Raw genomic sequence first — 25170 nt, 5'->3', positions numbered from 1 at the left:
AAAATCAAAACACAATTTTCTAACATAGTGTATAGTTGCGAAAATTAAAAAGTTCTAGTTGCAAAATTAGTTCTAGTTGCAAAATTAAAAAGCATCAGTTGAAATTATAGCTTTAGAACTTCACTTATTAACTGCTGCCAAAACCATTATAATTTACTGGAAAAAAACTACACATTCCTGCAAATATTGGCATCTCAGAATTTGCATAATGGCCACAATCTTTAAATAGACTAATTTGAGAGGTTAATGGAACACAGACATGGCAAATCTGCTGAAAGACAGCCATTGTTCATTGGAATGATTATTACAATCACTTTAATCTGATATAACATTTACACAATTTATCTACATATTTTGTAATTTAAAGATAGTAAACTAACAGCTGCCTCTACAACCTACCTGTGACATCTAATGGACGCTTTTTAAGAGCTGTTACTACAGGACCATCTTTTCGTCGTAACAAGGGGCTGCTGCGCCTTTCAGCAACCTTCTGTTTTAATCTGGATCGCAATTTGAGATTGGGTTCAGATGCTGGAATAGAAAGTGGGGAAGAGACAAAATAAACTTATTCTTTGCACAGGAGCTTTTCACTAATAATACCTCTTGAAACAAAAAAAACACTGGATATACAAAAAACATGATGAGAGAGAGAGAGAGAGAGAGAGCGCACGCATACTTACCACTGAACCAGCACGGTATCCCAAAAATATGGATTTAGACTAATATTGCAAGCAACAACCCAAAGCTGTTTAACTCGGGAATTGGCATTACATGCGAATTAGGCTGGTGAGTGCTTAAATATGAGTTACCAGTAATCTGTTAACTGCATTTCAAATATTGGGGAAGTCAATTCATATAAGTAGAGGATATGATATTCAGAACTATACCAAAGCAAGTAAATGCAACCTGATGTCTCTGGCATATTTTTTAATGTAATAATGATAGAAAACTGCAATCCTACAAGAACATAAGTGCCATGTTGGATTAGACCAAAGGTATATCTAGTTCAACATCCTGTTTCCTACAATGACCATCCAAATATACCTGGGAAGCACACAAGCAGGACATGAGGGCAATAGTCCTCTCTCACTGTTGTTCCCCAGCAACTGATATTCAAAGGCATATTGCCTCTGATCCTGGAGGCAGTATACAGCAATCATGACTAGTAGTGACTGATAGTCTTTAACCTCCATGTATTGTCTAACCCCCTTTTTTAAAGCCATTCAAGTTTGTAGCCATCACCACATACTGTGGTAGTAAATTCCATAATTTAACTAGGGATTGTGTGAAGAAGTATCTATTATAAGAAGTTTATATTTTAATGTTTTTATATTTTATATTGTTTTACTGTGCATTTTTTGGGTTTAATTTTTGTGAACCTCCCAGAGAGCTTCAGCTATTGGGCGGTATAGAAATGAAATAAATAAATAAATAAATAAATAAATAAATAAATAAATAAATAAATAAATAATCTCCTTTTGTCTGTCCTGAATATTCCAACAATAAGCTTCACTGAATGACCCCAGGTTCTGGTATTTTGAGAGAGGGAGAATAACTTCTCTGTCCATTTTCTCCATACCATACATGTAGTTTACAACACTTTTATGTCCAGCCTTGTTTGCCTTTTCCATTAAAGTAAACAGCTTCAAATGTTGACATCTTTTTCATAAAATAATTGCTCCAGCCCCTAATAATTTTCATTGTCCTTTTTTGCACCTTTTTTTCCAGGTCTGCAAAGTTGCACTGTGAGACTACAGATCCTTGGGAATCCCATTTTTTATATTCCTCCACTGTGAGAACTGTCAATTTATTCCTATTCTCTGCTATCTGTTCTTTAAGCAGTTACTGATCCATAAGAGGACTCATCCCCTTATCCCGTTACTCCGAAGTTTGCTTGGGAGCCGTTGATGAGGGACTTTTGTCAGTTCAGACCATTGTCTCAACTATGGTTTAGGTCAGCGGTGCAGAACCTCAGGCCTCGGGGCCAAATCCAGCTTTCCTGGGATCCTAATCTGAGCTCCAAAATTCCCCAGAAAGTCCCCTTTCCCTTTCCCCGGCCCCAACCCCCTTTCCCCCAACCACTGATTGTAATTTTCCTGACTTTTTACAATCCCCCGCCCCCATTCTAAAAGGTTGAAATGCCTCTCCTAAGGCTTGGTTACTGGCAGTAAGAATTTTAAGCTAAAATATGCTGGCATTTTGGCTCTGCCCCTTTTGCTTAGGCCTTGCCCACCACTCCAATGTGACCCCTGAAAGCTTCTCCAAAATGGAATTTGGTCCTTGGCTGAAAGAGGTTCTGCATTCCTGGTTTAGGTGATCAGGTACAAGCCATGCTTTTTTTTTAATTAATGGTGGTGTAAATTGTTATTTTGTATGGGTATGTTTTATGATATGCTCTTCCCTGTTTTCCCTTTCTTTCTTTTATCTTGTGTGGCTCCCTCCCCTCTTTTTTGTTTTTGTTTTTTATTGTTATATTTTCAAATTAAAAAAGAAAGAAAGAAAATGTACATGCCATGGCAAGTTTTGTACTCCTGTGCTCCCACTCCACTCTCTTCCTCTGTGTCCAAGAAAAGGAAAAGATGGGTTGCTACTTGTAACTGTAGTTCTTTGAGTGGTCATCTGTGCATTTACACATATGGGATCTGTGCTTGCATGGAGCCTCAATTCAGGAATCTTCTGTAGCTGAAGAGTTTTGGCAGGAACCCTTCCTCCATTGTCCCAGTGCACAGAGCCCATATGTGTGAATGCACAGATGACTTAGAGGGTTCCCACTTATTCCTTCAGTTTCTTGAGACCAACATTGCAGCCTTGGAACGGAGAAGGAATACCTTCGGTACCCAACAACAAACTCGAGTATAACACTGAAGAGGGGACAGTAGGTGGGTTGTGTGAATGCACAGATGACCACTCGAAGAACTACAGTTACAAAGAGCAACCTGTCTTTCTTCTTCGTGGTCTCTGTGCATCACACATATGGGCAAGGAGCAAGCTAACTTACAAGGTGGTGAATCATGTCCTATTGCAAAACAGAGGAAAGGATGGCATAACCAAAAGTACAGTCAGCTCTAGCCCAAACATCCAGTCTGTAATGTCTAACAAAGGTAAGATGGCATCGACCAGGCTGCAGCACAGCACAGTTCAGGAATGGCAACCACTCTGTCGAAATCGACCGATGTTGCTACCACACAAGTAGAGTGAGCTCGGACTGGGACAGACAGTTCAAGTCCAGCCAGCTCATACGACAGCTCGATGGTCTTGATGACGCAGGAGGTGAAGCACCGAGTCGAGAGAGGCTGTGTCAAGGGCTCCTTGGAGGTCTCTCTCAGTCTAATCCAGTAGCCAAGTCCAGACACAGACAAAGGGATTCTTTTCAAAGCTTTATTCCTCTTTTACAACTTAACAACTCTACCGTTAGCGACTAGATATGAGCAGCAGAGTACCTATGCCCTAAGTTGGAACAGTTGGTCCCCGTTTGAAAGGGAATTACTGGCAGACCCCTGAACTTAAGGACTAGGGAGAGTCCCTCCCCTTTTCCCTTGGATCCTCTGGGCGCAGCCGTTGTTTGAGCGCCAAACGGGCACTACGCCTCCTTTCTGCGCCCTCCATTTGGCGCTGCTCTCTGCGTCGGCATCGCGCGTCCATCAAGTCTGCTTCCCACGCTCTGTCACTCCCAGGACTGCTATCTAAGCTAGGAATTCTGGTGGGAGGAATCTCCGTCAGCTGTTGGCCCTGGGAAAGAGGAGCATGCTCCTCTCCCAGGAGTGACTCCTCTTCCTCAGAATCAGAACTACTCTGGGATTACTATGGGCTCAGTGTCCACCCTGACATCATCCCCGCTCCCATGAGGCCCCCCCTCGTGCTCCTCCCCTGGGGCCCCGGGTTTGTGGGGGTACAGCTGGTGGAAGCGCCTCAGCAGCAACGGAGCATGCACATTTTCCGTGGGTTCCCAGGATCGCTCATCAGGCCCGTACCCCTTCCAATCCAGCAGATATTGCAAGCGGCCACAAGAAAGGCAGGAGTCCAGAATCTCCGCGACCTCAAACTTCTCCTCCCCCTCCACCAGCACTGGTGGCGGTGGGGAGCCAACTGAGCGATGAGGGTCACCAGAAACCAGGGTGGACAGCAAGAACTGATGAAAAACAGGATGGATCTTCATGGAGGGGGGGATTGCCAGGCGAAAAGCAACAGGGTTAATCTGGGCCGTAATCTGGAAAGGCCCCGTGCGGCGAGGCGCGAGCTTCCTTGCGGGCGAGTGAGAGGAGAGGTATTGGGTGGACAACCAAACCCAGTCCCCCGGCTGCAGAGATGGACCCGGCTGGCGCCGCCGGTCTGCAGAGGCCTTGTAGGCTGTCTTGGCTTGCTCGAGGGAGTCCCGTAAGAGGTGGTGTACCGCTCGCAACTCCTCTAAAAAGTCCTGGGCCGCTGGCACCGAAGAGGGAGCTTGGGGTGGTAACCAAAATTGGCAAAAAATGGAGTTTGGCGGGTGGAAGCATGGCAGGCATTGTTATAAGCAAATTCTGTGAGAGGCAGCAAGGAAAACCAGTCATCCTGCTGGTAATTGACATAACAGCGCAGATATTGCTCCAGAGTCGCATTGGTGTGCTCGGTCTGACCATCCGTCTGTGGATGGTGGGCGGAGGAAAGACGGAGCATCACATGGAGTAACGCAAGTAGCTCCCTCCAGAAATGGGCAGTGAATTGGGCCCCCCTATCTGAAATGAGACCCTCGGGCCATCCGTGGAGGCAGAAAACATGCGCCACGAACAGCTCTGCTGTCTCCCTGCCCGTGGGCAACCCAGAGCAGGGGATGAAATGGGCCATCTTAGAAAACAAATCCACCACCACCAGAATGGTGGTCTTACCGTGTGAGCGAGGCAAGTCAGTGATGAAGTCAAGGGAGAGCAGTTTCCAAGGTCCTGAGGGGGTAGGCAGGGGGTGAAGCAAGCCTGTGGGCTTGCCTGAGGGGGCCTTCGCCTGCTGGCAGGTTGGGCAGGAGGCGACATAGGACTTGACGTCCTGACACACACAAGGCCACCAAAAATCCCTCGTCACTCCATGCAGGGTCTTGGCGATGCCAAAATGCCCAGCTGTGGGGGAGTCGTGGCACTGATGGAGGACTTTCTCGCGGAGGGGTCTAGAAGGCACATAGACCCGGCCGGAAAGGTAAAGCAGGCCATCTCGCAAAGAGAAGGGGGTAGAGTGGGGGGGGCAGAGGCTAGCCCCAATTCCTCCACCTTTGTGCGAACAAAAGCATCCTGAGCCTGTGCAGAGAGAAGAAGCTCCTCCCAAGAATGAGGTACCACAGCTGCCGCCAGGCCTTGGGGGGGAAGCCGGTCAGCCTCCTTCTTGTCAAACACATCCCGAAAAGCTGCACACTTCTCTGGGAGGATGACGGTCGCTGAAGGACTGCCAAGGAGGGGGAGGAAAGGGTTAAGGCCTGGGCTGGGACTGGCGCCTCCTCTGGGAGGCAATGCTCCCAGGAGAAGGGAGATGCAAACTCCACTTGCTGAAGCCCCCAAGAAATCTGAGGGTTGTGCTTAGAGAGCCAGGAAACACCCAGCACGATTGGGTATAAGGGAACCTTGGCTAAGTGAAACTGAATCTGCTCAACGTGGGACTGGGTGCCCAGAGTGAGCGGAACTGTAATACGGGTCACCGCGCCCGAAGAGAGAGGACGCCCATCAATGGTCTCCACTGCCAAGGGGGCAGGAAGGGGCAGGGTAGGAATTTTGTGGAAGAGGGCAAAAGTCTCATCCATGAAACTGGTCGTAGCCCCCGAGTCCACTAAAGCTAGGGCCTCCACCCCACCCCACTGAGAGGAGCGGAGGTGAACATGCAACAGCAGATGGGAGGGGGGGGGAAGGCACCCACCCGGTGGGGAACTGACCCCCACACTGGAGGCCCCCAACAAGCTTGGGGGGCAGTCTAGTCAGGCCTGGGGACGAGGAGGAGGGGGAAGGAGAGGAGGAGGAGGCAGCGGAGCTGTGGATTTAACTCGGCAGGTCTTGGCGAAATGCTCCAGCTTTCCACATCGAAAACATCGGCACTGAGCACGCTGGCACTCAAACTCCTCTGGTGGCAGCGAGGTTCGGGTAGCTCCCAGCTGCATCGGGATCTCTTCCACCCCCAGCGCCGGAGCGGGGGGTGGGGGAGGAGGCAGGAAACGTGGGGGAATGGGAGGAGGGAAATCCCGGCCCCCGGCGCCCCGCCAGGTCTGCCGGCACCCCTCCAGCCGACTATCTATCTGAAGGCAGGTCTGGATGAGGTCCTCCAAAGTAGGCGGGCTGGGCGTGCGCGCCAACTCATCCAAGATCTCGTTGTTCAAACCATCCAAAAACTGAGCCACTAGCATCATTCCACTGTAAATCCTGCATCAGCAAGCGAAAGGTTGTCGCGTAGCTGGAAACTGAGTCCTTGCCCTGCCAGAGGCGGCGAATCTCCCGAGAAGCCGTCTGCGTGCGCAGGGGGTCACCGAAAAAACGTGCCATGGCTGTCATGAAACCTTGATAGTCCCCGAGCAGGGAGTCATTAGTGAGCAGGAGCCCCGAAGCCCTTTTAGCTGCCATGCCTGACAGTAGGTTAAAGATGAAACCCACACGAACCTGTTCCGTCTGGAAATCCTCAGGCCTAAGACGCATGTACAGCTCTGATTGGGCCCTGAAAATCTGAAAAAGTCCTTTCTCACCAGAAAACTTCTCTGGCAACACCACCGGGCACTTGCGGCGGGGGGGAATTGGAGGTGGACGGGGTTGAACTGCAGCCTGTAGATTCTGCACGGCAGCCATCAGTTGAGCCATCTGATCACGGAGCATCTGGTTCTCTTGCGCTAGAGCTTGCACCCTCCATAAGGCAATAGGACAAGAGAGGGGGGGGGGGGAAGAGGAACGGGGACCAAGCTGTCAAGGGCTCCTTGGAGGTCTCTCTCAGTCTAATCCAGTAGCCAAGTCCAGACACAGACAAAGGGATTCTTTTCAAAGCTTTATTCTTCTTTTACAACTTAACAACTCTACCGTTAGCAACTAGATATGAGCAGCAGAGTACCTATGCCCTAAGTTGGAACAGTTGGTCCCCGTTTGAAAGGGAATTACTGGCAGACCCTGAACTTAAGGACTAGGGAGAGTCCCTCCCCTTTTCCCTTGGATCCTCTGGGCGCAGCCGTTGTTTGAGCGCCAAACGGGCACTACGCCTCCTTTCTGCGTCCTCCATTTGGCGCCGCTCTCTGCGTCGGCGTCGTGCATCCATCAAGTCTGCTTCCCGCGCTCTGTCACTCCCAGGACTGCTATCTAAGCTAGGAATGCTGGTGGGAGGAATCTCCGTCAGCTGTTGGCCCTGGGAAAGAGGAGCACGCTCCTCTCCCAGGAGCAACTCCTCTTCCTCAGGATCAGAACTACTCTGGGATTCTATGGGCTCAGTGTCCACCCTGACAGGCTGGCCCTTACATTTGCCACTGTAGCAGACAAAGAGGTGAGGAGAAAGTCTGAACTACTCAATCGACTGGTAGAAAGCCAAAGCGCAGTGCTCATTGAGCATATGCAATGTTGACTCCAGAGGTGTAGACGGGGAGGCAAACAGAGCAGGCAGGATAATGTCCTGGTTCAAATGAAAGTCTGACACGGCTTTAGGCAAGAAAGAGGGGTCAGGTCTGAGGAACATTTTGTCTTGGTGAAAAATGAGGTAAGGCTGTTCTACTCTGAGTACATAGAGTTCACTGGGACAACATGCAGAAGTAACAGCCACCAAAAATACCACCTTCCAAGAAAGGAGGTGCAAGTCTGTGGCCTCCAGTGGCTAGGTCTTGGATGAAAGTGCCCTCAACACTACCGACAGGCTCCAGCTCGGTATTGTGGATGAAAGTGCCTGTAACACTACCAACGGGCTCCAGCTCAGTATCGTGGAGAGAACAGGTGGTGCCAGATTCCTGATCCCCTTTAAATATCTCTTTACTGTCAGATGCGAGAAAACTGAAAACTCTTCAACAGGAGGGTGAACACACAGACAGCAGACAGATACACCCTTAAAGATGATAGTTTGAGTCCTTTCTCAAATAGGCTCAGGATAAACTGGAGGATATGATACAAGGAGCACCAGAGCAGGTGAAAACCCTGCGCTTGAGCAAAGGAGGAGAAAGTGGTCCATTTTCTCATATAATAGCACTGCATTCTGTGAAAGCCACAGTCTGGTCTGGTGTGCATCCCGCTCAGTATCAAAATTGCATATGAGCCCATTCTGGAGAGGCCTCATATGCAAGCAAAGCGCAGTAAGTGACAGATGTTGATGTGACCATCATGTCCAATAGACGCTGGATCTTGAACACTGTGGTGGACCTGCAAAAAACTATCTCTATCACCAGTGAAGTCAGCACCTTCATTCGGTCTTGTGGGAGAAAGGCTCGACCCAACTGGGAGTCCAGCAACACCCCAATAAACTTAAGAGTTTGGGTAGGCTGTAAGTGAGATGTCTCTAGATTGAGGCAAAGTCCCAGGCATTGAAGGATACTGCAGGTCACCTCTGTCAACCAAGGGAGCTGATTTCTCATCGACGCCACCTGCAACCAATCATCTATGTACGGGTACACCTCAGCTCCCTGAATCCAAAGATGTGAACAGACTACCACCATGAACTTGGTGAACACTCTTGGGCAGTGGCTAGGCTGAAGGGCAGTACCCACAACTGGTAGGCATCAATACCAATGGCAAAGCAGAGGTAGCATTGGTACGACTCCTCTACGGCGATGTGAAATTAAGTATCCTTGAGATTGACAGAGGCAAACCAATCTCCTCAAGAGAGGAGAGGAAGAATAGACGCCAGAGAAACCATGCGAAACTTCCTGGGTGAGATATACAGCTTTAGCTCTTGGAGGTCCTGAATTGGCCAGAGTCCTCCATCCTTCTTCGGTACCAGGAAGTACTTTGGGTAGATCCCGCCACAGAGACGAAAACACGGAAGGGGTAGGATAGCTCCCTTCTTGAGAAATGTGTCAACCTCTTGATGGAGAACAGGTGATGGAGCCACAACTCTCATGGTACCGAGGAGAGGGAGGCTATAACTTGATCCTGTAGCCCCTCCGTACGATGGCAAGTACCCAGGAGTCTGTGGTGATGTTGGTCCAGGTGAAGAGAAAATGGGACAGAACAGTGCTGAAGATGGGGTGCTGAACAACTGGACAAAGAGAAAGGGGGAGACAGTCAAAGATGCCCCTTATTTCCTCTGTCGCCCTCCTGGCAGAAGGAGCGGTCCTTCAATGCCAAGTAGGACTTCTTGAAATGTGAAGGCTACTGTCGCCGCTGTGGGGCAGTCGAGGCTGGAGGATGGTATGGAGCAGTAGATGGTCGGAACCATCATCAGTGTCATGTGGCTGTAGGCTGCGGTTGGAACCCCATTTTTCAGGCTGTGGTTCTGGCTTTTTGCACTGAATCCAATGCCTTATCTGTTTTGGCACTGAATAAGCCTTGGCCATGAAAGGGGAAGTCCTCTATTCAGGACCAGGCCTCCTCAGAAAGTCCCACTGACCAGAGCCACAGATGTTGTCGAAATGCAATGGAGCTTACCAGGAGTTTGGCTTCACAGTACACTTGGTGTTTCAACGGGTTTATTTGCTGTCTGGACAGCTTCAGTGCTTCATTCTGAAACATGCAGGCTTTGGCATTTGAGCCTTTTTTGTCAACTTCTTGGCCAACGAAAGTGTCAGCACCTGCCCCGGAGTAGGGGGTTTAGTTGCAGTCAGGGAAACTTGCATGGGATGCAGGGGGGAGATAACCCCCAACACTTGTACAGGCACAGGTGAGGCAGGAATATCCCCGGCCAGGGAGTTAGGTATCTGAGCCATCAGTGAGTCTGTAACTGCCTCAAGTGCTTTCTTCCAAAGCACAGCTTTTAGCGATCTTGAGAATGCCTGGCAATGAGGACAAGGCTCAACAACGTGTCCTTCACTGAGACAGAAAAGACTCACGAGTGCCCGTCCGACAGCAGCAACTTGCTCCCACACTGGGAACACTTTCTAAACAGCGCCTTGAGGGCTATATTCCTGCAAGGATGATTGCAGGATCGAGAAAACACAAAATAAATCAAATAATGCAGAAGATAAAGGCAGAAATATATAAAGAGGGAAGAATAAAACCTCAGCTTTTTAATGACTTTTTGCCTTCAGACGAACTGAATGCAAGAGAAGTTCCCAGACAAAATTACCACAACAGCAGTCAAAAGAGAACTGAGGGAATAAGCAGGAACCTGTTAGGACCTGTTAGGATGGTGGGGGAAGGGTTCCCGTCAAAATTCCTCAGCTATAAGTTTCCCAAATCGAGGCTCCCTGCAAGCACAGAGCCCATATGTGTGATGCACAGAGACCACAAAGAAGTGAATGTTTCTCCATTCACTTTAGAAAGTTATTTCACAAAGCAGAGTTTGCAAGCACAACCATAAAAGTTAGTAAAACCAAACCACAATTCCTCAAGTTTGTACAAATATCAGAACTGTAGTTGCTTTAAAGTGAAAACGGAAGTTTCACTCTCCTCTCATGCACAAAAGAGGAGGGGAAGGAAAGGGAGGGAGGGAAAACGTGTGAGTCAGTATTCTTATCCTCCAAAATGCAGATTGGGGTGTGTGGGGTGTGATTGAGGCTAAAAGGCATGACTTGCCTAAGGCCATGTAATGAGAATCAAAGCAGGGATTTCCGGATTCATCACTTTTAACTCTTAGCCACTATCCTATACCAGCTCTTAATTTAAATGTAGCTATTTTGATAACGCAATCCTGCACAGAAGCAAGTCCCACTTAGTTCAATGAAATTTGCTTCCAAGCAAGTGGGCATAGGAATGCATCTAAGGCTGCAATCCTGTACACGTTTTCTTGGAATTAAGTCCCACTGAACTCAGTGGGGCTTACTCCTGAGTAGACACATATCGGATTGCACTGTAAGTGCACTGTTACCTGTCCAGAGTCTGAGATTAGGCAACTAAATATCTAACTAAAATAAAACAAATTATACTTCTAAAAGAGTGATTAAATAACTCTGGCTCCCTTTCATATACTTACAATGGCTGTGTTTGAATAATCATATTTCTGTTTAATAAGCCAAGATACGAATGAGCCTACATGGCCCAGCAAAGAGCTGATTTGCTCCTCTCTTCACACAAGCCAGGAAGACTTCAATTAACTATAGTTTCCCATTGGATCCAAACTGGAAAACTACGACTGACAATTTCCAAACAACCCTGGATATTAAGGTAATTTTAAACCACGACTTCATGTCCTAGCTTGTTCAGAACGCATTAACCATAATTTCCCGGTTTCGACATACTGGGAAACTTTGATTAGCTGGAGACTGCCCGGCTTTTTTCCCAGCTTGTGCTAAGGGAAGAGTGAATCAGTTGCATGTGGGGTCACAAAGCCCATTTATATCTCAGGTTAAGACAAGATATGATTGTCTGAATGCAGCCAGTCCCTTAGGACAGAGCACCAAGCCCTGCCCTTGAAGAAAGGAAACATCTGGCTATAGGACAGCTGCTAAATGGATTTAGAATCAAGTTTTAAATCACAGAAATCATACGTCAGCCAATCTACAGGATGAGACTGCAGTACAACGAGCAATGAGCTGAAGTTCAATCTAGTGCCCAGCAAGTGAATCAAAAGCACTTCCTTACAGACTTGCAACTATCTCCATCCTTGCTCTCTGAAATATCCATAGGTTGGAAGGAACCATTCCTTTCCTCAATATATCTGCCCGTAGGTATCTTTCTGACAATGGTGTGGCTGGGCTGAATCACAATGAGCTTGCTAGCAAATCTAGGACTAGGCTGAAAGTTTTATTTAAGCAGCTACTGCTACTACAGTCAGGGCCAGAAATATTGGAACAAGGATAACTGTTTTGGCAGTTGGCCTCTGTATACCACCACATTGAAGTTGAAAGGAAACCCACCCAGATGGGAGCGAAGTCAGGACTGTCAGCTGTAATTCAAGGGTGTGACAAAAGTGGGGTACTAACCATTCAGGAAGGACAGCCAGTGGCATACACACACACACACACATCGTTGGTGGCTCGTAAGTAATGGGACAAAACAACATCATTTCAAACTTAAGGATGGCCTTTAATACCTGGATGAAAATCCTTTGCAGTCAATGACTGCCTGAAGTCTGGAAACCATGGACATGACCAAATGCGGAGTTTCCTCCCTCAAGATGCTTTGCCAGGCCTTTCCTGCAGCTGCCTTCAGCTGCTGCTTGTTTGTGGGTCTTTCTGCCTTCAGTCTTGTCTTCAGTAAGTGAAAAGCATGCTCTATTGGGTGGAGATCAGGTGACTGACTTGGCCAGTGAAGAACATCCCACTTCTTTGCCTGGAGAAACTCTGGGGTAGCTTTTGCTGTATGTTTTGGGTCATTCTCCATCTGCAATACGAAGCGGTGTCCTAGCAGTTTGGCAGCATTCGGCTGAATCTGAGCAGAAAGTATAGCCCTATACACTTCAGAATTCATCCTGCTGCTTTAATCAGCAGTCAGGTCATCAATAAACACCAGTGACCCAGTTCCATTGGCAGCCATACATGCCCAGGCCATAACACTGCCTCCACCATGTTTGACAGATGATGTGGTATACTTTGGATCATGAGCTGTTCCTTTCCTTCGCCATACTTTTCTCTTCCCGTCATTCTGGTACAAGTTAATCTTGGTTTCATCAGTCCAAAGAATCTTATTCCAGAACTGGGCAGGCTTTTTTAGGTGTTTGCTGGCAAAGGCTAATCTGGCCTTTCTGTTCTTGAGCGTTAGCAGTGGTTTGCACCTTGTTGTGAAGCCTCTGTATTTACATTCAAAAAGCCGTCTCTTGACTGTAGATGCTGACAATGACATGCTCACCTCCTTAAGAGCGTTCTTGACCTGGCTAGATGTTGTGAAAGGGTTCCTCTTCACCAAGAGCAGAATTCTGCAGTCATCCACTTTAGTTGTCTTCTGTGGTCTTCCAGGCCTTTTGCTGTTGCTGAGCTTGCCAGTTAATTCCTTTTTTTTCAGGATGTTCCAAGCTGTTGTGTTGGCCACTCCCACTGTTTTTGCGATCTCTCTGATGGGTTTATTTTGTTTCCTCAGCCTAATGATGGCCTCCTTCACTCGCACGGACACCTCTTTGGACCTCATGTTGGGAGTTCCATTGAACAGCTATGAAATGCAAATGTCACACTCAGAACCACCTCCAGGCCTTTTATCTGATTGATTGGTCATGGGGTACCCAGGAAGCTGCTTGTCAGGCATTCGTTCCATTACTTATGAGCCACCAATAATGGGTGTGTGTGTATACCACTGGCTGTCCTTCCTGAATGGTTAGTGCCCCACTTTTGTCCAACCCCTTGAATTACAGCTGAAAGTCCTGATTCGCTCCCATCTGGGTGTGTTTCCTTTCAACTTCAATGTGGTAGTGTACAGAGGCCAACTGCCAAAACAGTTATCCTTGTTCCAATATTTCTGGCCCTGACTATAAATATTAAATATTTAGACAGCAGATTAAGTCTGCCAAGTGCTTTACAATTAAGACTGCAAGATGATTAAAAGCGCAATCCTATGCATGTTTAGACAGAAAAAAAGTCCTACAACTCCCAGTATTCCCAAGCCAGCTCACTGGGGAATGCTGGGAATTGTAGGACTTTTTTCTGTCTAAACATGCATAGGGTTGCACCCTAATTAAAATTTTACTTTTCAATCAAAATTATGGGTCTAATTAATTGGGCATGCGCACACACACGCACACACAATATGGGGATACGTGCGCGTATACGCCTTGTGTTGCATTGACTTCAAGCACACATTTTATTTTTAAATGAATTTTTAAACTAAAAATAAAGATCACACTTTTCACACAAAAGAAAGCCTGCGTTAGAAACAGCATGAACATCACTGCTAACTTTTGTTTGGGGGGACACATTCCTGCCCAATCACAACTACACTAAAGTCTTGGATTTCTCCATTATTGTTTGTATGGGTAGTTTTCACCTCTGCCCTGGGGGAGACCAAAAATGGCTTTTAAAGTCACTAAGAAGCTGGGCTATGTGTCAGGGTCTACTACTGAATGTCTTCAGTCTCAGCAAAGCAGCAAGAAAGAAGTAATTAATAGAGGGGAGGTGTTGTGTCTGGCACCCATTGTTGGAAATAGACATTTATAACAAAACAAACGTAGAATGTAAAATGCAGTTTTACACCCAGATCCCAAATGTCTGAGCTGATGTGCCTGTATATGACAGTTTACACAGAAGCTGCACCAAATTCTCTTTATGGGGCAGTCACTGACTTTTTATAAGAGAACTATAACACACTCAAAAGGGGATTCTCCACCATAACAACTTCTCTTAATGGGACTGAAACACCTTTTTTAAAGAAAAAAGTTATATAGTAGATATATGGATATGGTTAATTGATTGTTCCTACACATAAATGTCACATAGCATTACAAAAACCTGTTGCTGGGGCAATAAAGTCTTATATTTCAAAGAGTGTCTACCAAAAGCTGCATATCATTTAATTTACACTTTACTTATTTGTATGCAAATCATATGTGGACTCCAAGTTATAGGTGAACTACTCCCTTCTAGTACTTTTGGGAGAAGTTCCCAATTCTTAAACCATAACTACGGAGCTAGACTACTGACCTGTTCTTTCTAGAAATGGAAAGCCTACTTGTCTACTGAATCCAGAGAGATCGAAGAGTGTGCACAGACGTTTATCTGCTGCAAGATAGTTCATGGAATAATATTTGAAGTAATTTTCCCCTATATTTAGGAATTTGACAAGATGTGGCATATTGGAGTAAAGAATACAGCACAGAGGAACCAGACATTGGACCATGACAGCATTAGGAAGTATAGGGTGGGTGGAGATATTAAATGAATGATGTTTTATGCATCACAAAGAGTGAAGGCTCTCTCGGAATTGCACACCCACACTGTGTTAAGCACTTTAAGCTGCTGAGCAATTTTTGTAATAAGTCACTTAATGCATTCATGAGTTGAGTATCAGCTCACAGAAGAATATTTATTGGAAAAACATACTGCTAGTTTACAACCCAAACAAATTTGTTTTTAACAGGAAGTGTTCACAGCAATTTGAGCAGTATAGCAATAACAGCAGTTTTTCTGTAGTTTTACAAAAATAAAAAACACATTATCATGCTGTATATTCTGCATATTAGATATAATGCCTCTAATTGCCCTGTTTTCTAGAGTCACAGCATTATGCAATAAAGCTGTCTTTTTGCAAAACAGTAGAGTTAGTGGAAGAGTACATAAACATCCAGCAGCAGATACAGCTTCTCTGAGAGATCTCAGAATGCAGCCTATAAACTAAAAGGAAATAACCTGGACATGTCTTGAAAACTTGAACAGAGAAGGGGCTATGTATAAAGAAAAGTTCAGTCACTGATGCCTGGATCCTAATCATAATCCAAGAAGCAAGTGGGGCTCTCAATTCCCAGGAAGAGAAGGAAAAAAGAAGTACGTGTTTTTGCAGTCTTACTCTAACCACAGAGTATGGGAGTCCATCCTACAAAAAATCTTCCAATTTTGCTATTAATTGAATTATAACTTTCATAACTAAAGTGAGGCAAAGAGGCAAATTTGCATGAATATACTTGCGTTTGACTCTCATAATTTGGATTTTGTTTGGAGATTTTTTGGCTAGGTTGTTTTGCAGACTTGTAATTTTGTTCTTTCATTTCTGGTCACTGGAAAGTGGAGCTGGAACTCACAATTTTTACAAGTGAGAAATAGGAGAGATATAGATATAGAGTGTATTTACCTGAACATTCGGACAGACTTCAGAGGCCTTCCTTCATGTCCCCCTGCTGCCTGATGTATGGGGAGTAGGTACACAAGACAGGGCCTTTTTATTTATGGTACCACAATACCAGAATGCCCCACTGAGGGAGGCACATCTGACCCAAACAATGCTTGCTGTTGGTTGTTTCCAAGGGTTGCGGGGGAGTGTAATCTCATTATCCTGTAGTGCAATTTCTGCTGAAGAGTTTAATGATTTTTCCCCTGATGTTCTGCTGCTTTGTCTTATATTTTGCCTGTGCTTTTTGCTGTTTTCCTGTAGGGATTTTCTAATGTTCTTTATATTTGTGTTTTTATTGTTAGCCACCTTGGGCATGAAGAAAAGGGGTATAAATTTTATAAATTAAGGCATCCATACACACATTCACACATACATAATGAATGAATACATGGATTAATTAATGAAAAGGAATATAGGGTCTGCTTTATTTGACAACTTTTTAAAAGAAAAGATTTTGAATTTTATGTGAACAACAAAAAAGTAGGATTTACCTGTTTTTCTGAGTGGAAAATCATCTTTGGAATCATACATCCCTAGTACAGGGTGATTGTAAGTGCCTGATACTCCGCTTTGTGGTGGAGAGCTCTGATCAAGAGAACTGTGTTGCGTTTTTCTAAGGAAAAAATTATATTAGAGAGGTCAAGCATAGGTAGACTTCAATATGACAGCTTCACAGTTTACACTGATACTTTCTGAAAACAAGTAACATTTCTCTTGTTATCTGTTCTGGCCTTACCACCAATATGGAACTCCAATACAAACAACATGAACAAACATCTCCAATTTGGGACACACTTACCACTTGATATGCATGTACATTTGACAAACACAATTATTTGTTTCATTTAATTTAAACTTTTAGCATTTATAATGACAAAAATTACAACAATACCCAATTACAGCATTTTAGATATAATTCCAGTTATTCCTCCAATCCAACCCTACTCTACAAATCATTCCACACACATTGTGGCAGTGCTTCAGGGTTTCCACTGGTTTCCTGTAGCTTTCAAAGCACAACTCAAGGTGCTGGTTTGGGCCTCTAAAACCTGGAACAGCTTGTGCCTATACATCTGACAGTTGTTTCAGACACATTTCTCCAACATGAAAACTTGTATGCTGGGGGGAAAAAAGCAAGGAACATTTGCCTAATTATCACTACTGATGATTGGACACATAGTGCTAGGAAGTAAACTACATCCATGCACCATCTTCACACAAGATAATCTACCTGCAGATGTCATGCTTTTTCATACGCATAAGTGTTTTTCATGTGAGAAAAGTGCAGTGTTTGCAAAGCCTCTTAGGAATTATGTATGGTCAGTAATTCCTTTGCAATTTTTTTTCAGCCACTGATTACCTAATTTCCCAGCCACTTTCCATTCTACCTATTAAAAAAAAGCCTCTATGGAGTTCAATGGGTGTTACTCTCTAATAGGTATGTTTAGGATTGGAGTCATAATGAACGTAAGATACCATTTAATTATGTCATAATCAGTCAACGAGAATTGTGGGAAACCTAGGATGGAGTCACTTACACTTACCCATACCAGAAGCGAGGGTCATTGGAAATGCAATGGTTGAGATTTCGCTGTGCCAAAGCTTTTTTTTTATTTAAGACAAACTCTTGTAACTTCATTTTTACTTCTGTGCTTGCTACTGCACCTGAAATACCAAACCAAAAGAAAAAAGATTTAACTAGCACCCACTACTACATGAAGTTCATGAAATTGGTCTCAAATTACAAAAGGTTATCTAAAGCTTTTAATCAAACTCTTTCAATATTTTAAGCTATCAATAAAGAATTCTTCCTTGCAGTGAGGAATGCTACACAATTACAACCAATGCTTGGAAATGGAAATTTAATCAGAGATATATCTTTTTCCTATAAAGGGAGGAGCAGCTGAATATTATTTTACACACAAAATTATGCTTAGACTAAAGCAGTTATAGAAGTTGTTCCAGCTTTTTCTTAATCAAAGGCATTTAGAAGTTTTGTACATACTCAGGTTTTTTAAAAAGTCACATCTGCATGCAAAGGTTGAGGATATGAATGGCTCATGTGCAGAATTTGTCTAGAAAAAAATATTTCAAAAAGGATTTTTGTTCACAATATCTGTGTCAAATAAGTTCTATATAATCATTCAATTCATAGTCAATCATCTGTTTTGTCAAACAGAAAATCTGGCATGTAAGAAAGCTATGTATCTTCAAGTCTAGAATTACATATCTAGCAGCGTAATTTCTAATCACTATTTACTTCACAAGACACCAGTCTGTCAATGCACAGACAGATTCTTATGCTGTGGTTGTAATGGAGCAACAAATTGAAAATGTGCCTATCTTGTCATCAGCAAGACTCTTTTCAATCTCTTGAGTTCTGAATCTCTATGTACCTTTATTTCTAATGTGGAACAGCTACTTTCCATATTCAAAACCATTGTAAGGAGAAAGAATGGGACTTGCATTCATTGATTTGACTATTCTAGGACATTTTGAACAAAACAAATATTTATTCTGAAACTATTTTTCCTAGAGGCTAAATCTGGGTCCCCAGTCTTTTTGGATCAGTGGACACATCTGGAATGTTGAGAGAGTGTTGTGGCACTGTCCCAAAATGGTTGTCAGGGAGGACTTGCCCATTTACAAAACGGCTACCATGGTGGGCATGGCCAGTCACAAAAGACTAATTTCCCAGAAGGCAAACCAGTGAGGCTAAAATAAAAATAACTCGCCCAAGAACCTAAGAATAAGGCTGAGGTGAGATATGAGGACCAAAACACAAAACCACTCTTTTGAAGCCAAATAAAGATGGCGCTGGAGGGCACCACTCAGTTTTCAGCATGCCAGCCTTCCAGTTAAAGAATACTTTATTTTTTAAAGTCTTAAGAAATAAATAAAAATCAGGAGAGGCAAGGAGCCTGACACAGGCTCCGCATTGGAAAACCCAGGGCTATACATTTTTCACTTTTCCTTACACTACCTCATATATGAACAGATAACACTTGTATTATATTCAATAAGATCATTGGTCCATCTAGCTCTGAATTGTCTCCTCTGCCTGGCAGTGCCTGTTCAAGATCTCAGGTAGAGACCTTTCCCAGATATCAGAGGTTCTTTAACTGAAGATGCCAAGTATTGAAATTGGGACCTTCTGCATGGAAAGTATGTGCTCTTCTATGACTTATTTATTAATTTATTTTTAACATTTATAAGCTGCCCTTCATCCTACAAGGGATGTACACAACATTTTAAAAAAATAGATGCATTTCTTTCTGGTCTGCATCCACACCTTGGATTCCAGAATAACTATGTAACAGGCATAAAAGATTACTGTATTTGTAGCACCTCATACTCCACATAGCCACAGTTTTCCAAGCTATGTTGGCTTGAGATCTGTTTGGCCCAGTATGACCAACAATATAATTTCACTGAGGTCACCAATCACTATAAGAAAAATCAGGATCAATTTCTCTATTATTATTATTATATTATTATTATTATTATTATTATTATTATTAGCCAATATGGGTTCCACAAGCAAAACTGTTCATGAAAACGCCTAGTCCAAAGACCATTCCCTCACAAAGACTTTCAACCACTTTTTTGTAAAACTCAAGTCCAGTTAGTCTGGCATGACAACCATTGGAGAACTCGCCTTCTTTTGCATTCTATTTTCTTCCATTTATTTCATTATTCCTTCCCCTAATATTTGTTATAGGCCACTAACATAAAGCTTAAGAGTTTGAACAGTTTTCACAAGCAGCCCCAATACAGCTCATCACAGTCATCAAACCTAGATGTTTTCATGCCATGGATAACTGTGACCAGTCCATGCTTTTACAAGAAGGACCATTAATGTCTATCACAGGGGTACATAATCTTGTTCAGTCCATGGGCACATTTTTCATTTTGAAATGTGTCTGCACTGCAGGCATCACCAACATAGCTATCAGGGTGACTGCCCCTTCCTCTTTCTCTCCTCACTCCCACTGGTTATTTCCTCCTCCTCTCCCCCCCCCTTGCTATTTCTTCCTGCTCTTCCCCCATTATTTCCTTATCCTCTTCCACTGTGCTTGCTATTTCCTCCTCCCCCCGCCCACTTGTTATTGGTCACAGCGGCACCAAGGAAAGGAAAGGCTGTGGCAGCATCAGCGGGGTTTGAGGGGAGGAAAAGCTGTGGCGGCATCGGCAGGGAGGAAAGGAAAGGCTGCTGCCACAGCATCAGCAGGGAATGGGGGAAGAGAGGAAAGGCTGCGGAAGCATTGGCAAGGGGAGGAAAAGCCAAGGCAGCATCGGCAGGGATCAGGGAGAGGAGAGGAAAGGCCATGGCACAAGTTCCTAATATTATACTTATCCTGAATATTACACTTTCTTGCCTAAAGTGGTCAAAATGGAAATTTCACACCACAGAAATCAAGATGAGGACTATATATGCAAAACCAGGATTTTACCTGCGATAATATTAATCAGCAGGCATTTCATACTGACAGTCCTTTAGTTATATATTTTAGAATGAAATACATTTCACAATTTTCACTTCCAATCTAGCACTTCATTTCAAAAACCAGTTGCTTATTAGTTGTTACATGTATAATATGTGCAGTTACCTTTAACTGAATGACTAGTTGATGGAAAAATGAAAGCTCCCTCAAGTAACGTAAGATGTCATCCTTCTCCTACCAACTCCCCTGTCCCCTCTCAAGCCACTGACCTATATGCTTTGAAAGGGACAGAGCTAACTCATACAGCTAGTTACACTGAAAAAGTCGTATCAGACACAAGCAACTTTCTTTATGAAGGATGATAAGCTCATTGGTGAGCACAGAACTACTCTGTTATACAGTTTAATTAGACCATCCATCACAGAAAGTTATAAACACCAAGCCATTGGAAAAGAAAACCTCCTTCACAATGACTACTGCTTTAAAATATATATGCCACAGTGGTTTCTTAACCCTGTTGCACGTGCTGGTCATGTACTGACCAGATTTCCCTAATTACCTTCACTAGCGTGGCTTGCTGTTTTGACTGAACCTAAAGGCATGGTTTGTTTGTGGGGGCAGCACACAACCAACATGTGCTGGTGACTACTCACAAAGGAGAGAAAATCCCAGGTGCACCAAAAAGGGTGGTAGTAGCTATAACACCTTGGAGGTTTGCAGGACTGGGACCAAAATTCATACACTGCTGTAGCATTCTTTTGCTAAAGCGCTTTAGTGCTTGTTCACTAAAGCGCAATTTTTGCTCCTTTGAGAGTAATCATGCAGGGTTTTGATGGTGCATCAGTTACCTCCTTAGGGGAGGCTATGTATGAAGTTTGGCCCTGATCCTGCAAATTTAACATGTTCCCAATTGCAAATTTCCTCCCATAGACACTACTGAAATCACCTGTGTAGGCTGTTTCCTTAACATAGAGAACGTTGAGAGGAGCAGAGTGGCAACAATCTGAACCACTCTTGCAACACAACTCTGTAAGTGTTATAGCTGCCACCCCCTTTTTGGTGCACCTGGGATTTTCCTTTCTCTGGGGTAATTGCACAGGCTTCTGATGGTGCAATGGGAGAGGCTGTGTGTGAAGTTTGGTCCCGATCCTGCAAACTTCCTAGGGTTTATGTGTGCCACCCCCTCTTTGGTGCACACTGGAATTTCACTTCTTGTAGCCCCCGCTGCGATGTAATGAATGGGTGAAACATTGGCACTGCTCAGGCAGGAGGACTATAGCAGGACAGCGGGAGGGGGGAGGGGTCATATTAGGCACAGTAGATTAATAAACTACGCACAGTAGCTTATTAGCCCGGTCATGTGGTGGGGCATTGTGGATGGTTTCAAAAATAAGCTACTGTGAGTAACTTATTAAGCCACCATGGCTTAAAGTAACATCCAAATGCAAAAAGTATGTCTTTGATTTTAGTCTTTTAGTTAAATAAAAATACTAATGAAATAGCAAAGAACTTATACTATAAAATAAACCAAACATGAACTCATCTAACTTTGGACCACAGTTCATTACAAAGCTCAATGTTAGAATGGCAACAGTTGCTTTCTCAGCTCCTTCAGTCCATTGTTACTAGCTTCTGGCTAATAGCTGCTCTACCTGCCTCTTCTCTTCTTCATCACACTGCTGCCTTTCCTGAACTTCCTCCTCAGCTGCACTTCTTCACTCTACTGCTACCTCTTCTTCTTCTCTGGCCATTCTACCCCTCGCTTTCCCTTCTTCTCCCCCAGCATGTTTCAAACGTTCATTCCACACTCTCCATTTTCATTCCACGCTCCTCTTCTCTCCATTCCATGCCCCTCGTACTTCACACAGCTCATATCGCAAGCCCTTCAGGGGCAGGTATTACAATTCTTATGTTGGAAATAATGAATGTGGGTTGTCCAATGCCAGGCAGTGATCACTCATGGCTTTTATCCACTGAACAAAACTAGGGTGAATGCTTTTTTCCTTCAATACAGGAGGAGAAGGAAAATGTTTGCCATCCCCACATCCCCCTGGCAATGCTCTGCCCAGAAAGCCTTTGACCAGTGGAATATTGCCTTGCTCCTCTGTAGGGGGAATAGGTTCCCGTCTGTTTTCATGCCTTTGTCTTGGCATGAAGCCACTTCCATGGCTGCATCCATTTGATATAAAGAGCAGGGAGGACTGGCTGTGGGTTGCCAAGCAACTTCTGCCTTGTTCTTGGATGTGTCGGGGAGGTACCTGGGTGACAGCAGCCCAAATTTTCTCTCTAAGACCTTGTGCCAGCATTTGCTGTGCAGGAAGGGTCTTTCAAAGCTTCCTTTCCCTAAAGTGAGCACCCAACTGGCTTTTGCAGCAAACCTGCACTTGTCATCATCATCTTCCTTTTCTCCCCACACTCCCTTTTTAAAGGAGAGCAGCAATCCCCTAATAATTTTTTTTTTTAAAAAAAGAGAAGGAGCTCTGCTGGACCCTGCTCTCCCATGATGGCATCAGGAAGATGCCCAGAGAAGCGGCGCTTCCCCTTACAAACTCTAAAACCACAAAGTCCGCCTTCCTGGTCCTGGAGGAAGAGCCTAATCCAAAGGTGGCAGCTCTCCCCTAAACAGGAGATCAAACATTATGTAGAAGATCAATAACAGAGGTTAAATGAAGACATTGCTTTTTTTTAACCCCATAAGCTCAATTTTAATGCATGTTTTTCTTTCTAAGAAGTCTTATTGATACCAAGAGGATTAAAAATAGAGTTAAAAATAAAATAACTGATCTTAAATAATGTAAAAATAACTACCTGAGCTTTGCAATATTTTTGTCTTTTGAAATGATTAATATGTATGACTTCCAACCAAACGCCATAGACATTCACTTTCCATCTCATATAGAAAAACTATTTTGCACAACAACTACATCCTTTGCTTCTGAAACATTTTGAACATTTGTTACAGCGTATTTACTGAAAAGTAACTTCTAGTGGGGCTTGTTTCCAAATAACGGCGCACAAGGCTTAGCCTTCAATTGTCATCTTGCTTGGTTTTCTTTCTTTCTTTCTTTCTTTGAAGCATTTGTATCCCACTCACTCCTCGGCCAAGAAGTCTCCCAGAATGGCTTACATAAAATCACTAGAAACAAGATAGTCCCTGCCCTCGGGTTTATAATCTAAAAGGGAACACAGGAAGGAACATAGGAAGCTGCCTTATACTGAGTCAGAACACTGATCCATGTAGCCCATTATCATCAACATTGAGTGGCAGCGGTTCTCCAGAGTTTCAGGCAGGATTCTTTCCTAGCTGTATTTGGAGATGACAGGGATTGAATCTGGGAATTTCTGCATGCAAAGGATGTGCTTTACCATTGAGCTACAGTCCCTTGACATGACACAAAAGCAAAAAGGGATGGGGAGCAGAGAGGGGGAAAAGCCATTGGTTTTTCTGCAGAGGTGGTGGAATGGCCCTGTTTCCTATCTCATCTCCCTCTCCTTCAGCCTGGTGGAATGGCTGCTTCTGGTGACCACTGAGGGAGGAACCTGATGGAAGTGATCTTTCAGCAGAGCTGGTGAAATGGCACTGCTTACCATCTTCTCATCCTTGCATGTGAACATGCCTTTTTCTATAAGCAGACATAAAAGAACATCTGGGCTGAATGGTCAAAGGTTTTTAATTTAGCTGTTATGTTCTAACTGTTAAAGCAACTAGTTGGAATGCCTGCAGGCTCAAAAAATGTATGAATTTCAAACTGGGAAACTAATTTTAAATTTATGATTTAAGCTGCAATTTTATACACACTTACCTGGGAGTAAGCCCTATTGAATTAAATGGGACTTACTTCTGAGTAAACATTTTTGGATTGCACTGTTAAACGGGTTTTTTTTAATATAAAATGTTATTGATTTAAGTCAATCCACTTTGCTTTCCATCTCATAGTAACAAAGGGATCTGTTACACCAGCCCAATATTGTCTGCCACACTATGATAAAATGGCAAGGTATGGTTTGCCATAAACTAGAAACAGAAGCTTCTAACCTCCCCTCACACACCAAAGCAGTACAGCAACTGCTCCTCAACTGTAACATGTAAAGTTGGCCTCAGAGTAAAAATAATTCATTCAAGGTTCTTTGTTTTAATTTAATTTAGTCCTAATGACAGATCATCAGCTTAATCCCCATATTTAAAGTTACCTGGGTTGTGGGCCAAGTAATAAGATCAAGGGCTTGAGAAAATGCTGCACTTGCACCTCAGTTCAGGGTTGTTTTCCAAATTACCCAGTGTCATTGGTATAGCCAAATTCAAGAGTATACAGAGTTGCAGCACAAAAGTATCCAGTATGTGTAACATGGAAATACTAGGGGCATACATAACTCAATCCCCCATAGACACAGAACCCATTTGCACAGGGACGGCTAAAGCAAAAAGATTCATCAGAGCTCTGTTCCACCACCACTGCCACCCTTGGCATGCATGCATGGGAATGCAAGCACCATACAGACAGGCAGGAAGAGAATAAGTGCTCATATCATAACCTCATATCATTTTATTAATTCATAACAATGTATAAAATCATCTGATTATATAAATAAATGTGCATACATCAGACAAATCAACATGGACCAGTATCCTTTAGATAAATTAGGATTGCAGCTCTAATAAAGACATCTTTCATATGTGACATCAAGTAAAATGTTATACCCTCCTCTTTAAATTACTCACTTTCTTTAGGTTAAAAGTATAATAACAGTCAACATAAAGTTAGCATGAATTTTTCTTGGAGGCTGCCTTGCAGAAAGATTCATCTGTGTTACATAAATTTTGTAATCTACTTTTGTACAAAGTAACCAGGTAAAAGTTTCCCTCATCACTATTCAGGTATGAGTATACATGTCACTGACATCATCTATCTTATTGTTAC

General features: G+C 43.8%; 1 protein-coding gene across 15 annotated transcripts in view; it reads right to left on the bottom strand.

Moving 5' to 3' along the window:
• The window catches only part of HDAC4 (histone deacetylase 4), a 240882-nt gene that overhangs the window by 113668 nt on the left and 102044 nt on the right, over positions 1-25170 (bottom strand). For 14 of the 15 annotated variants that reach the window (XR_014785743.1, XM_084819809.1, XM_084819817.1 and 11 more), the window contains 3 exons: positions 17351-17471; positions 16298-16419; positions 400-531 (listed from right to left, as the gene is read on the bottom strand). Coding sequence is in view for 14 of the 15 variants with exons in the window: in XM_084819809.1 (XP_084675935.1) it covers positions 400-531; positions 16298-16419; positions 17351-17471 (375 nt within the window). In the remaining variant the exon portion in view is untranslated. Of the gene's footprint in view, positions 1-399; positions 532-16297; positions 16420-17350; positions 17472-17811; positions 25165-25170 lie in introns of those variants that run through there. The other variant, XM_084819928.1, reaches the window with a different exon arrangement.

This window comes from Heloderma suspectum, chromosome 1 (genome assembly GCF_057233095.1).
Source record: "Heloderma suspectum isolate Gila_16-S chromosome 1, 16-S_ref, whole genome shotgun sequence".
NCBI lineage: Eukaryota > Metazoa > Chordata > Lepidosauria > Squamata > Helodermatidae > Heloderma > Heloderma suspectum.
Note: the sequence above shows the minus strand (reverse complement) of the source record. Positions and strands in the feature narration are given on the sequence as shown.